Source organism: Stenella coeruleoalba (genome assembly GCF_951394435.1).
Source record: "Stenella coeruleoalba genome assembly, chromosome: 8".
Classification (NCBI taxonomy): Eukaryota; Metazoa; Chordata; class Mammalia; order Artiodactyla; family Delphinidae; genus Stenella; species Stenella coeruleoalba.
The window spans coordinates 12,362,413-12,377,078 of record NC_137154.1 but is presented as its reverse complement, the minus strand read 5'-3'; the positions used below and the strand labels follow the sequence as shown (position 1 = coordinate 12,377,078).

Sequence of the window (14,666 nt, the reverse complement as noted above, 5' to 3'; positions counted from 1 at the left end):
GGGAAGATTTTAGGCTGACACTCATGTTGGTAACTGGGTTTAGAATTGTTGTTATTTTGTTCAGGGGAGGGTGAGATAGTGGATAGTCAAAGACAGGGAAACATAGGAGTTGCTGCTTATAGCTCAGGCTGATAGTTGAGATTTTAAGGATATTATTTCATTTCTGGAGTTGGACAATTTTGCGTGTGTGTTTTTTGAGATGACAGTATATAGGAAACATGAGAATTTTATGCTTTATGTCCTTCTACTTATAGTAGTCTTTTTTTAAAAAATTGAAGTATAGTTGATTTACAATGTTCTGTTAATTTCTGCTGTACAGCAAAGTGATTCCATTATATATATATATATATATATATATATATATACACATATATATACACACACACACACATTTTTTCATATTCTTTTCCATTATGGTTTATTATAGGATATTGAATATAGTTCAGTATAACTGTGTTATACAGAACCATGTTGTTTATCTGTTTAAATCTGCTAATCCCAAACTCCTAATTTATCCCCCCACTCCCTTTCCCCTTTGATAACTATATGTTTGTTTTCTATGCCTGTGAGTCTGTTTCAGTTTTGTAAATAAGTTCATTTGTGTCATATCTTAGATTCCACATATACCACTTATAATAGTCTTATACATTCAGTTTATTCTTGCATTTGGGACTTTTTATAACAACTTTTTTTTATGAGAATAGAGAAAGTGTGAAAGTCTTAACTGAGTATCTACCCTGCTATGCTGGAAAGGGCACTGGATTTGAATTCTGACTGCCATGCACCAGATGAAAGTGCTTGGAAAAATCACTTAATCTCTCTGACCCTCAGTTTCCTCCTCTTTAAAATGGGCGCAGAAGCTTGTAGTGTGGTTATAAGGAATAAATAACATTGCTGAGGGCCTTCCCTGGCTCATGGCACGCACCCAAGAATGGTAATAGTTGGTTTTGCCTGAGAAGGCGGTCTGGAGTGGTTAAGACCTTGGGACCTGTTGCCAGGCTGCCCGGGTTCTGACCATGGCTCTGCCACTGACTAGCTCTGCCCAGGTGATCATGTAACTTGTCTGTGCCACAGTCACATCTGGTGACTGTGGGAATGAAATAAGGTCGTGGATGTAAAACGCCAAGCCATGCAGCTTCAAGGTGTGATGGAGCCCCTGCGTTGCCACACAGGGTTGGGTTGCCACACACAAGGTTGGGCTCTGCACCCATTTCTCGCATTAGAACAGGTTATGATGCAAACGAAAGGCCATTGCTTATGAATGCAAATAAACTTCACGGTGCTGTTGAGCCCAGGGCCTCACACATGGAACATTCTCCTAAATATCTGTTAGATAAATGAAAACGACAGTTTTTTCTCTTGTATTCAACTCACCTCACACCTTTGCTTCTATTCTAACATGGAACTTTTTTCTTTGAATGTCACAGACGATATTTCCCGTGTCAAACTTTCAGTCCATGCCCATTCAACTGACGACTACATCAATGCCAACTACATGCCTGTAAGTGGAGAGCGGGGCCCATAGTGCTGGCTGGTTAGGAGGAGATCCTCCTGCTGTCCTCTTGCTGTCTCTTTGAGGTTCAATATGTACTGCTTTCCATTTTTAGGGCTACCATTCCAAGAAAGAATTTATTGCCACACAAGGACCTTTACCCAACACTTTGAAAGATTTTTGGCGTATGGTTTGGGAGAAAAATGTCTATGCCATTGTCATGCTGACCAAATGTGTTGAGCAGGGAAGGGCAAGTATCTTTTATTTTTATTATTATTCAGTTCAATTCGTTCATTCGTATTTACTGTGGTGGGAGGGTATCTTAAAAATGATCTGTCTTTTTTTAAAAAAACACTCCCCCAAATATTAGCACCTGTGTTCTTAGAAGTGTGTTTTCTGACTTTTTCTCCTCTAAGAGAAAAGTTCTAGAAAAACATTAAAAAATTCTATGTTATCATTACCTTGCTTTGTGGACAGAGAGCAATGTTCTCTATTCATTAAGTCACTGCTGCTGGCATTAATGAACAGCAGGGGTTGGGTTAGTGAGGCGGAAGAAGTCACGTGCAGCTCCGTTGTTCATCAGCTCTGTGGATGAGTGCAAGCCCGACCTGCCTCCGAGCAACCAGCTGCACCTGTGAGATGACCAATTGGACCAACTCAGTGATTTTCAAACTTACTCTATAGCATTGGGACCCTTTCTTTATACAAAATTTCTGATGTATCCCCAGAGAAGTCTCAGCAGTTCCCTCTCCCTTCTGATGGCCTGGAATCCTCCCAGCCACTTCCATCAAAGATAAGATTTCTTCTAGTAATAAAATCCCATCTTTCCATAAGTGGACCAAGGAGAATTGAAAAACATGGGCTAAATTCAAAAAGGCTGTGCCTGAGGAATAGGACCTAATGTGCTTTGTGAACTTTTTCATGAAGGTTTGTTACTTAAAGAATAGGATAGGAGTCAAGTCCCTTTTCTTTTTGGGCCATGCTAGTTCCCCAACCAGGGATCGAACCCGTGCCCCCCTGTATTGGAAGGGCAGAATCTTAACCGCTGGACCACCAGGGAAGTCCCAAGGAGTCAAGTCCCTAAGCCAGTGGTTCTGAAACTTTAACGTGCATCAGAGTCACCTGCAGGGTGGCTCCGCCTCCAGAGTTTCTAATTCAAAGGGTCTGTGGTGGACCTCCGAGTTGCACTTCTGACAATTCCCGCTGCTGCCGCTCCAGGGTGCATGCTTTGAGTAGCACTATCCCGGAGATAGTGCCAACCTGTCAGGCATCATTTCTTTTTTTCTTCTTTCTTTTTTTAATAGTAGAGCTTTTATTTATTTATTTAATTTTTGGCTGCCTTGGGTCTTCGTTGCTGCACTCAGGCTTTCTCTAGTTGTCGCGAGCGGGCTCTAGAGCCCAGGCTCAATAGTTGTGACGCGCGGGCATAGTTGCTCCGCGGCATGTGAGATCTTCCTGGACCAGGGCTTGAACCCGTGTCCCCTGCATTGGCAGACGGATTCTTAACCACTGTGCCACCAGGGAAGTCCCTGGGCATCATTTCTTTTAATGTTCTGTTCTTTCACTTTAATTTAGCAGATGTTTATCCAGCCCCAAGTATGTGTAAGGTCCTGTGTTAGGGGCTGGGGTTGGAGGAAGGAAAGGTAACAAAGAACAGTTAAGAGGTGGTTCCCTTCATATTATGTGTGACACAGAAGGTTGGGTTCTGCACCCATTTCTCGCATTAGAACAGGTTATGATGCAAACGAAAGGCCATTGCTTATGAATGCAAATAAACTTTATGGTGCTGTTGAGCCCAGGGCCTCACACATGGGACATTCTCCTAAATATCTGTTAGATAAATGAAAACGACATAGTTAAATTAACGAAGAACAAGAAGATGAATTTAATGGGACCTTGTTCATCATCAGGCAGGAGAGAAGTGGATGTTACTGACCCTGGGTGACAGGGGAAGAGAGCCAGTGTATTTTCTGCACTAGATTCTCCATATATGTTATTTTTTCCTATAACAACCCTGTGAGGTGTTATTATTTTATAGATGGGGAAACTGAAGCTTAGAGTTTAAGAGCTTGCCCACAAGGTAGTAACATAAATCCAGTGGATAAGAGACAACCTGGGCAAAAACTCCATGTCAGTGTGTCCCAGTCCTGTGTTCTTTCTTGGAGCAGCGGTCCAGAAGCCGGGATCTTTTAAAAAATACAGATCCCTGGGTCAGAGTCAGCATCTCTGGAGGTGGGAAGCAGGCATCTGCTTTTAAAGCAAAACAAACCTCCGAGGTGAGTCAGATATCAGTCAGGGTTAGAAACCATTGCAGGAGAGCACACTTTGGAAAGTTTAGAGAGACAGTGTGTGTATATATGTGTGTGTGTGTTTTCAGTCAGTTACTAAATGGGGATTGAGGTAGTCTCAGAGAGCAGTTGTTTCCTGATTTTTATTTCTATTCACATCTGCCCACTGACTTTATAAAAATCAAAGACCCCCAAATTATTTAATCTGATTCTCTTTATTGGTGTCCATATTTGTATTGCAATTAGTGTGTATCTAAAAGTATTGGGGAAAGTTCTCATTTCTTCTGCTGCTTAGGGTTATAGGTCAGTCAGAGAACTTTAGTTCAGGGAGCTAGTGGAATGGCTGCTGTAGGCCTGGGGGAGCTGGGTGGGCATGGTGTCCCCTGTGAAGGAACAGCTGCTGCTTAGCTCTGAGTCAGAAATGGGGGCTCAGTGTTGGCTAGATCTTCTGATTTTTCAAGAGAAGCAAGAAATCTGGATTTTTATGGGAAAACTCCCAAATTTAAAAAAGTTGGCAGGAATCGTAAATTTAAAAAAAACCAAAATTCCAAGGGTCAGACAGAACCCACCTGAGGGATGGATTCAGACGCCGGGCGGTGCTAGTTTTCAATATCTGGTCTCCTTGTGAGGCTTTCGTGATGGTAGGTGGTTTGATCTGAGTCTTTGTTTAAAAACACCTTTTATTCTAGACCAAATGTGAGGAGTACTGGCCCTCCAAGCAGGCTCAGGACTACGGGGACATAACGGTGGCAATGACGTCAGAAATTGTTCTACCAGAATGGACCATCAGAGACTTCACAGTGCAAAATGTAAGTAAGAGGTCAAGAAGGGTAAGTCTCATATAACATTAACATATATAAACCTTGGGTTGATGCTTTTTAGGTTGGTATTAACCAATTTTTTTATGCATCAGAATTATATTTTTGCTTTTTTCTTTAAAAATAAAACAATCCATATCTGCATATACTCTAAGGCAACCCTTCGGCTTTGCTTTCTTAAAGAGCATTTCCTAAGTTCTTCTTAAATAAAGTGAATCTTAAGAGCATGGCTCAGTATCTGTACTCCTTTTCTTCCACTTCCACGTGAACTGCTCATAGAATTTTTGCTACAAATCAAGGCCGTTTTGGATTATTTGGTTGGAAGTATGACATCAGGAGTGGCCATTTGCTGTTGGAATAGTTTATAATGACAGTTACAATAATAGGATTCCAGGACATATACACATGGCCTCCCTTCCCCCAAAATGTTTTGAAAACAAATGCAGTTAAATTGTGTAGGCATTCTAGGAAGTCAGCTTATGTGTCCTTTTAGTTTTGTAAAGGATGTTTAAAAATAGAATCAGTGTCATGAGCAACATTGATATCTTTTGATGGCTGCATAAATCAATATAACCCTCTGCAGTTTATATCAAAGGCATAAAAATACCCGTCCCCCTTTGATCTGGTGGTTCCAAGTTTGAGAATCTGCCCTAAAGAAATAATCTGAAATATAGGAGAAGGCTTATTATTCATAAAGATGTATCTGAGTATTATTTATAATGGGGGGGAAAATTTGGAAACCATGCACATATCTAGCTTTTGGAGTATAGATAATGAAACTATAGGTTATCTAGTCACTGTATCATTATTCAGCTATTAGAAATGATGGCTATGGAAACTGCATAATTACCATGAGAAGAAGTTAGAGTGTAATTAAGGGAAATATACTAGGAGACAAAATTTTATGCACATTATGAATAGTGCATAAAAGAAAAACCTGGAAGTAGATTTAGTAGAGTTGCGTTTATGAAGGGCTGGTGGGCTGGTTTCCAGTCTATGAGAATTATCCTTGAAGATTTCATAAGTCATTTCATGCTACACTGTTGTAGTATATTAACTCTTTGCTAATTGCCGTGTCTCAAAGGCTCTGGCCTCCATTAATACTTATTTCAATTCTTCTCCTGGAGATGCCGTCAAAGCAGTTAATCATGTATTGAATGGGTCACATAAATAATGCAGTTCACCATAGCTGAGAATCCCTTAAAATGTCATACTTATTTCTATAGATTTCACCCATTTTAAACAGACTGGCTTATCCTTGGTTGCTTTCACTGCTTGGAGTTTGCCCTTGTGGAGGGGAATTGTGGGTAGAATTGTCCACATCATTAAAAAATTTACTATTATTTTTATTAACTAAACTCCAGACTTTCTTCTAATTTCATAGTTTTCCACTAAAGCCCTTTCCAGTTCAGGATCCAATCTAGGATACCACATGGCATTTAATAAGATATTATTTTTAATTGTACAAAATGCATGAATATATTTTCCCTTTAAAAAGTGGGAACATAACTGATAGGGCTGAAAGTGTCCTTTGCCTGCCACCTCTAACCTGAGCCGATTTGCTCTGGAGATAATACTGAAAGTCTGACCTTTCCCTCATCTCTCTCCTTCTCCCCTCTTTTCTCTCATGGCTGGTTTCTTTCTTTGGATGAGTACTTATAATTAAATCTGTGAATGTTATGTTCCTGCGTGACGGGATTTCACAGTACCCTCTTCCCTCACTGCCCTTTTTTCTTACTGTCTTCCACATTTTGAATAATGTGAATGTACTGCTTTTATAATGTATATACATTAACAACAACAAAAGAAGCTTCAAAGGGTAGCTGTCATAAAGAAGATGGAAATGCCAGCAGTCCAGATATAGCTACACACAGGTGAGGCCAGTGCCCAGGTGTAGGCATAATGAGTACAGTTGAATCAGGAATGGGAATGGCCCAGCCTGGGTGGAGTTCTGATAATTAAAGGTATGTGCTTTGGTCCATGTAGGAAACCAGTCTGCATAATAACTAACTCTGTTATAATAAGCTTCACTTTCTATTGTCTATCTGAAGTCGAAATAGATGCCCTTTCTCAAAGCCCTACAGCTCTAAGTATTTACTTGGTGCTTGCCGGTTGCCTATCACTTTATTAAATTCTTTGTAAGACGTGAATTATGAGGCATTTCTTGCCCCGAAGGCACTGACTATCGTAGTTGTATTTGTATAAATTTATTTTTGGTCAGTGACATTTCCAGGTGGGCTCAAGGGGTGGGGTTTATGAATCTCTAAGGAGGTGTAGGTGTAAGAATGTGAGCACATTATTGGCAGGAGGCTGGATTGGAAGGGGAAGATTCTGAATTCAAAATCGAAGGATGAGAGACTTCTGCCTCTGAGCTGAGTGTTAAGAGAAGTTGTTTCACTTCTTGGAACCTTCCTCCTCCTTTTTTTTTTTTTTTTTTTTTTTGCGGTACTCGGGCCTCTCACTGTTGTGGCCTCTCCCGTTGCGGGGCAACAGGCTCCGGACGCGCAGGCTCAGCGGCCATAGCTCACGGGCGCAGCCGCTCCGCGGCATGTGGGATCTTCCTGGACCGGGGCACAAACCCGTGTCCCTTGCATCAGCAGGCGGACTCTCAACCACTGCGCCACCAGGGAAGCCCCCTCCTCCTTTTTTAAAGGGGGATCATAAACCCTCCTGCTTGGCATGTTATGAGGATTTGATGAGTACATCGAAGTCCCTGCGAGCACTTTATCAGCTGTTGTACCAATGTACCATTCTAATTTGTGGTCATAACCACTTCTGCTGAGCTGCCTTTCAGCTGAGCCGTGCAGTTCAGTCTTCAGGTACTGCTTGATCTAGCTTGCCTTTCTCTCTGGATCTTACAACTTTTCTTGGCTTTTAGATCCAGACAAGTGAGAGCCACACTCTGCGTCAGTTCCATTTCACCTCCTGGCCTGACCATGGCGTTCCCGACACCACTGACCTGCTCATCAACTTCCGGTACCTTGTTCGTGACTACATGAAGCAGAGTCCTCCTGAGTCACCGATTCTGGTGCACTGCAGGTATGCAGATGGCTGTCCATGTGTGACAGATTTCAAACGTACTTATAAATATGGACACTTTTGGAAAAAAAAAAAAACCCTAAGAGGGAATGCAATAGGTATTTACAAATTCAAGAAAGGTTTGGATAAGGGACCAATAAGGAATTAGGGCTTATTCCCTAAGCCTTCGACTTTAGAACGGGGGTTGGCAAACTATAGCCTGTGGGTCAGATCTGGTCACTTGCCTGTATTTAAAAAAAAATCATAATATATTTAAATTTCTTTCTTATTTATAATATTTTGTTTTGAAATATTTCAACCTTACAAAAGTATGGAGAATAATAACAATTTAATCAGGCACCACATGATGCCATATATGTTTCTTTTTGTTAATAATATTACAGATATAATTAAAGTCTCTGCTTACTAGTCTCCTATCCCATTCGCCTTCTTACATAGGTGAATGTGGTCCTAAAGTTGATCTATATCATTCCCTTCTGTGCTTTTATATTTTATTACATATGTACGTAACTCTATGGTTTTATATACTTTAAACTTTTACCAGATTTTAGAATGTATACATCATTCTGCAACCTCTTTTGTTTAGCATTTTGGTTTGCTATTTAACAATGTTGAAACACATAACTCTGGTTCATTTTATTTATTTAAAAATATTTTTTCCACATGTAAAAACTGCATGTAAATTAATGAATACAACATAATGAATACAACAGTGATGAGTTTGGAGATGAGTATACCCCTGTGAAACCATCACCACAGTCTGTTTGGCTGTCTGTTTTTGTAAATACAGTATTATTGGAACACAGCCATGTCCATTTGGTTACATATTGTCTGTAGTTACTTTTATGCTATAGTGGCAGAAAGAGTTGATTTGCAAAGTCTGAGAAGCTGAAGATATTTACTCTCTAGCCCTTAACAGAAAAAGTTTGCCACCCTCTCCTCCAGAACAATAGGAAATTAGCTTTGAAGCTGAAGGAATTGATTTTAGGACAGAAGAAGGGAGGGACTTTGTTGCCCTCTGGGGAATAAATTGATGGAACTTGCCAACCTAGATACAGTGGCGACTTCAATGGGACTGAGATTCAAGATGCTCTAGCAAGGTGTTTTATTTGTGGCATTTGACATGAAAGTCACTTTAGGACTTGGGCCCCAGTTCTAAGCTAGTACAGTCTGACTTGAAAGGTTTCAATTGAACCAATTGGTAATGGTGCTGGGCTTGACCCTCAAAGCCTGATAGTGGAGGAGAGTAAGATATATGTATAAATGGGGAAATGGGAGTTTTACAGTAGAGGTAACCCATGCTGACATGCTCATTTCCCCTTTTTTTCAGTGCTGGGGTGGGAAGGACGGGCACTTTCATTGCCATCGATCGTCTTATCTATCAGATGGAGGATGAGAACACTGTGGATGTGTACGGGATTGTGTATGACCTTCGAATGCACAGGTCTTTAATGGTGCAGACAGAGGTGAGCCCAATGTCTGTGTCTGACAATTCCCCCTTCCCTTCTGTGTTTAAAAGATGGCATCATGTCACGCACTTGTGTTAAAATATTCCACCCTTCCAGATCTTTCTGGCTCTTGGCTGTGAGGTGGATTTCTTTCAAGACCTTAAAGTGATGTGGGATTGAACTACCCCACGATACCCGATGCAGTGACATAGTTGTCCTGATAGCAGCAATGGAGCTACAAACCGAGACAGTATCAGGATTCCTCACCTTGCTGCCACTGACTCACCAAATAATCTTAGCAAGTCTCTGAACTTTGGCTTCCGGGTTTTAAACTCATGAAACTGGTCTTTTCAACTCTTGATTTCTAAGAAGGTCTGACCATTCTTAAAATAAGCTAATGAAATGGACTCATCAAATATTAATGATACGAAATAGGATAATGCCGCTTTAAGCTTTAACACAGCAATATATCCTCACCCTGCCTTGTAAATGTTAAAGAACTTCAATCATCATGGCTGCGGGAGGATGGTGACCAATTGGGAACATGCATGCTTAATATCTACAGTGTCATTTATGTAAAACTGTTGGGTTTGGCTTTCCCTGAAATGTTCCTGATAAACTATGTGTTCAAGGCATGTTCTCAACACGCGTATTGGGAAATAGTCTTCCTCAAAGCTGTCGGGATGAATGCTCCCTGCCAGGATAGAGCAGAATATTAATCTTGTATCAGGCCGTCACCCGGAACCAATTCAGAACTCTATGAGTATGTGCTGTGTTTCTGAGTCCAGCAGGGAATGTTCTGGAGGCCTGGGTGCATTGTGTGCTTTGGGGTGGCGCAGCGTGGCTGTGGTGGGAAGAGCGGAAGTAACCTCCTGCGTTGGTGGGGACAGAGATCTCCTGTTTTCTGCTGTAATTAATATATAGAGTCGTAGTTATCAATCTTTTATCCGCTTTTGAGAAACACAGAAATCTTATACCTGCTTACAAATGTTCTCATCCCTTTTTAAAATATTTTGAAAATAATATAAATTTGTTCATATCAAAAAAATTTAACAGTACAGGATTATACAGAGGACGTTTTTCTCTTTTACTTTTTCTTCCCCAGTTCCACTCCCTAGAGGTAGCTAGTGTTTACAGCTTGCATATATCTTTACAGGCTTCCTTATGTACCTCTGTTAAAAAAATATATACACATACACACACACACACAGAGCATGTTTTAAAAATTGGATCTTATTTTGTAGGTAGTGCTGCCCTGTGATGTTTTTCTCCTCTAACAGCATTATGGATATCTTTCAGCATATACCCTTTCTTCCTCTTTTTTTTCTTTTTTTTTTTGCGGTACGTGGGCCTCTCACTGTTGCGGCCTCTCCCGTTGCGGAGCACAGGCTCCGGATGCGCAGGCTCAGTGGCCATGGCTCACGGGCCCAGCCGCTCCGCGCCATGTGGGATCTTCCCCGACCGGGGCACGAACCCGCATTCCCTACATCGGCAGGCGGACTCTCAACCACTGCACCACCAGGGCCTTTCTTCCTCTTTTTAATGGCTACCTGCAGATTCTGATGTGCTTGCCTGAAGCATGGGGACCTTCAGGTCTACCCCAATCATTACCCCTGTCTCTACACCCCCTTCAGGGTGGGGACCCGCAACTCGGTCCTGATCATCCCCCTTTAACCCACCCCCCTCTGTTGAGAATCACAGCTTATTCATTCTCCACATCCTTCCTAGCCAAGAAAACCCTGCTGGACTTTTTAGTGCATTATTTCCTCCACGTTCTTTCTTTGCCCTTCGCCAAGATTCTGGTACTTTTCCTTGGTGCAGGGAGGTGCGGGGAGTGCGCCGCTCTCATTGAGACCCATTAATGATGAGAACCTTGCTGTCAGTGGTTTCAGATTTCACCACTATGTTATTACCCCTTGACCTATGTGAACTTGGAGTGTTCACTGTGGGGTGGGTGGGGTTGGAGGGCGGTAATCTGTTTGAAAAAAACCTTGGGTGCGCATCTTCAGGACCTGCGCTCATTTGTTTTCTCTCTTTCTTTTTCTAACAGGACCAGTATGTTTTCCTCAATCAGTGTGTTTTGGATATTATCAGATCCCAGAAGGACTCGAAAGTAGATCTCATCTACCAGAACACAACTGCAATGACAATCTACGAAAACCTTGCACCTGTGACCGCGTTCGGAAAGACAAATGGTTACATTGCCTAAATTCCAAAGGAAAACCTTTCTGGAGTTAACCAGACCGTCACACCCACAGCAGAGGAAAATGCCCCGATGTTGACATGTTTTTATATGTCTAGTATCCTAATTCTTTGTTCCGTTTTGTTAGAACTAATTTGAGAGTGTGAAGCTGCGCATGTGAAACATGACAAGTGAGAAGTTGGGGCTGTCAGGGGCTGTGGATGGGTAGTGAGCAAATCAACTATGTTTCTGATTATCAGTGGGATGAGTTCCCTTTTTTTTTTTCTTGAGAATTACAGAACACCAGGAAAAGTGAGCTATGATTTTTTTTTCTTTTACAAGACATTCTTTTTTAAAAAGACTATTTTATATGATTCACATGCTAAAGCCAGGATTGTGTTAGGTTGAATATATTTTAAGTATCAGAGGTCTATTTTTACCTACTGTATCTTGGAATCTAGCTGATGGAAAATACATAATAGTGGATGATTATCATGTAGGGAGGGCTACGTGGTACCTCTCCTGCCTGGGTTTTCTATTTGAACATGTGCCTTTTCTGAATTATGCTTCCACAGGTAAAACTCAGTAGATCTCTATTTTTGTATTGAATCTCATAATTGGACTATGTGGAATATTTAAACAGTAGTTTAGTATCAGAGGTTCAGCCTTCTTAGTAACATTCCTGTTCTCATTTGATTAGAGGAGATCCTCCCCAACTTCCTCCATCCCCCGTTTTGTGCTCTATTCTTTCTTCCCTTTTCCCCTCCTATTTTTCCCCAAAGACACTTCTGATGGCCACATTTTCTGCCCATTGGTTGGGCAAGAGTGGAAACTAAATTATCACCGTGAGAATTTCGGGGTGGGGGAAGGTCGGGGGGAAGCAGAGGAACCCTTCAGTGACACAATAATCTTTTATTGTCCCCATTTGATCTTTTTTCTCATTTCTGTATGTGGTAAGAAGGATTATTTAAAGGTGCAATATGTGACTTAGTGATTCATGATGCTCTAGGTTTTTAGTAACGTTTTACTCAGGTTGGCATTTTATGTGTCTCTGTGTGTCCGTGTATGTGTGTGTGTGTTTTTAAACGCGTGGCAATCTGCGAACACTTCCGTGTGAAAACAGTGTCAGATGAATCCCTCCTTCCGTAGAGTCTACTGGCTTTAGTCTGTATCTGCAGTGACACATACCCGTATCTGCTGTATATATATATACTAAACTCTTAAAACAGTCATTCCTTGGAACTGAGGTGTACAAAGTTCAAATTTGTATCAAAGATGTAATTATTATTTTTAAAACTTCTTTTCACTATACTGCTGCTGTAATTACTTTGATTTTTTTAAAGTGTAGGTTGATTTTTGTTGTTGTTGTTTTTGGCTTTCAGGTATGTGTATCCACCGAGAATTTCAGAATCTATGTGGATTTATTTTATTGGTACATAATCTGTAAACTTCTCAAGGCATTAACATGAAAGGATTTGTTTCTTTTTATTTTATATTGTGGCTCAGGTTATATTTTGAAGATGTGTTGAGTTTCTCCTCCAATAGGCAATGAAGTGTACAAGGTCTTATGAAGGAATGACCAAGTCCCTGGAGTCCTGTGGCCGTTTCCCACAGTCATAAATCCTGCTGTAAACATAGGACGATGTGTCCTATTGAAAATGGGAGCGGCGTGCCCTGGTCACCGTGGATCTGTGGGATCCTGTCTCCTGACCCTGCCATGCTCCTTAACTCACCGGCACTTTGATCACTGACTGGACAGTTGGGTATCTTAGGGTCACGAAGGGGGAACCACCGCGTACAGAAAGCCCTTGATTCGGTTCAGAGGTCGGGTGCTGCACGTCTTTTGTCTCCCTCTCCCTTTGAGGTACTGAAAGAAATAAAGGAGAAGTGGTAATGGTGTCGTGTTTTGGGGGAACCTTACTTCCCAAATGGAAATTGCACTTTTTGCTGAATCGTTTGCTCTCTTTGGTAGAAAGCAGTTTGTTCAGTATCAGGCCCTTTGAGGAGCGGGCTGGCCAGGCCAGGCCAGGCTGGGTCCTCCTCTTTGGCTCTGAAGGTCTGCATCAGGGAAGCCGTGCTGTCCCGGGGTGTTGAGTAAAGCTGGGTTTGGGCAATTGCTTCCAAGCCTTCACACTTGGAAGGCTGCCCCTTGCACGCAGATCTTGGAGGGTTCCGTAACTTCTTCAGTGGTCCCTGTTCGGGCAGCAGTTCTGTGGGTCACACCCCTTCCCACTCCAATTTGTCAGGAAACCACGGTGATGGGTGCCAGTGTACCAAATCCCATGTAGATGTACGCCCTGCCCACATCACTGCCGCTGCCGTGGAGAAGTCGGAGGGAAGGACTTAACTCGAAAAATTCCTTTAAAAGATGAAAGCAACAATAATCATAAACATATTGTGTCAAAATGCAAAACCCAGAAATCTTCCTCCCTTCCGCCTGGGATGATCTTGGGAAATGGGCAGCAGCCACTCTCAGACGTCATTCCCAATCCTGGGAGGAAGGCTTGTGGTGGAGAGGCCTGGATTCCAAATGGGCAGGTCACACGAAGGTCAGGGTGCTTCTTTGCATCCTGAAGAGACCTGGCGATGGGCCAAGGGTGGGGGGGGGGTTGGTGAGGGTATTTATAGCACAGTGAAAAGGGAAGATTAATGTGTAAATATAAAGGACACCCGGGCTGGGGGTTGGTCCCAGAAAAGAGAAAGTACTTTTGAGTTCCTGCCCCCAGCCCTTCTAGGAGCAATGGAACAGTGAACAATGAACCAAACTTTGAGGAGTCCAGTGGAATCGTGGGGATGGTGTGATCGCCCTTGCTTAGTATTTGACAGTTGCATACAGAAAACCAGCCAGGATGGGATGAGTTAGTTTGGGCGTTTGGGCCATTGATATCTTCTCCCAAGAGCAAGGACGTTTTGTCTGCAAAGTTAAATCTCAGGATGATTGGCCCCAGTAGGAAGTGACATTTGGGTCTGTTCCCTGTGGCCATGTAACAACCATTAGATTTTGGCGTAACTGACTCCGCTGGATTTGGGCGTCACCAAGTCATAGGCTCCTGGGGTTGGGGCCAGCTATGCAGATGATTCATGTTCGCTTTTCATCTGGGATGGAAAAGCCTGGTTTTCTTTTGAAATGCTCGATTGCACTTGCTGAGCGAATAAACGAGTCTTGGTGACCGATGTCGATTTGCCTCCAAAGTCCAAGTTCTGAGTTTTCAGACTATGTGTAGCAGTCGAGTATTTAACATACTGTAGCTTTTTTTCCCTTGGGGACACCTATGAATAGGAGATGTTGATGTGGACTCTAAAACTGTAATTTTCTTGTAACAATTTTGGAATGATGCATATTTCTAATGTTTGTTATACTTGTACAGAGTATTGCTGTTGGTTGCTTTTTTTTTTGGT

The 14,666-nt window shown here is 42.0% G+C and overlaps 1 protein-coding gene across 2 annotated transcripts in view; it reads left to right on the top strand.

Moving 5' to 3' along the window:
- PTPRJ (protein tyrosine phosphatase receptor type J) overlaps positions 1–13,847 on the top strand; it is a gene marked incomplete at its 5' end in the record, with an annotated part of 168,891 nt that extends 155,044 nt beyond the window's left edge. For both annotated transcript variants that reach the window (XM_079929165.1, XM_079929164.1), the window contains 6 exons: positions 1,428–1,501; positions 1,608–1,742; positions 4,470–4,589; positions 7,477–7,637; positions 8,968–9,103; positions 11,136–13,847. In XM_079929165.1, coding sequence (XP_079785291.1) covers positions 1,428–1,501; positions 1,608–1,742; positions 4,470–4,589; positions 7,477–7,637; positions 8,968–9,103; positions 11,136–11,294 — 785 coding nt within the window. In that variant the 3' untranslated portion in view covers positions 11,295–13,847. The remainder of the gene's footprint in view (positions 1–1,427; positions 1,502–1,607; positions 1,743–4,469; positions 4,590–7,476; positions 7,638–8,967; positions 9,104–11,135) is intronic.
- Positions 13,848–14,666: the final 819 nt, after the last annotated feature.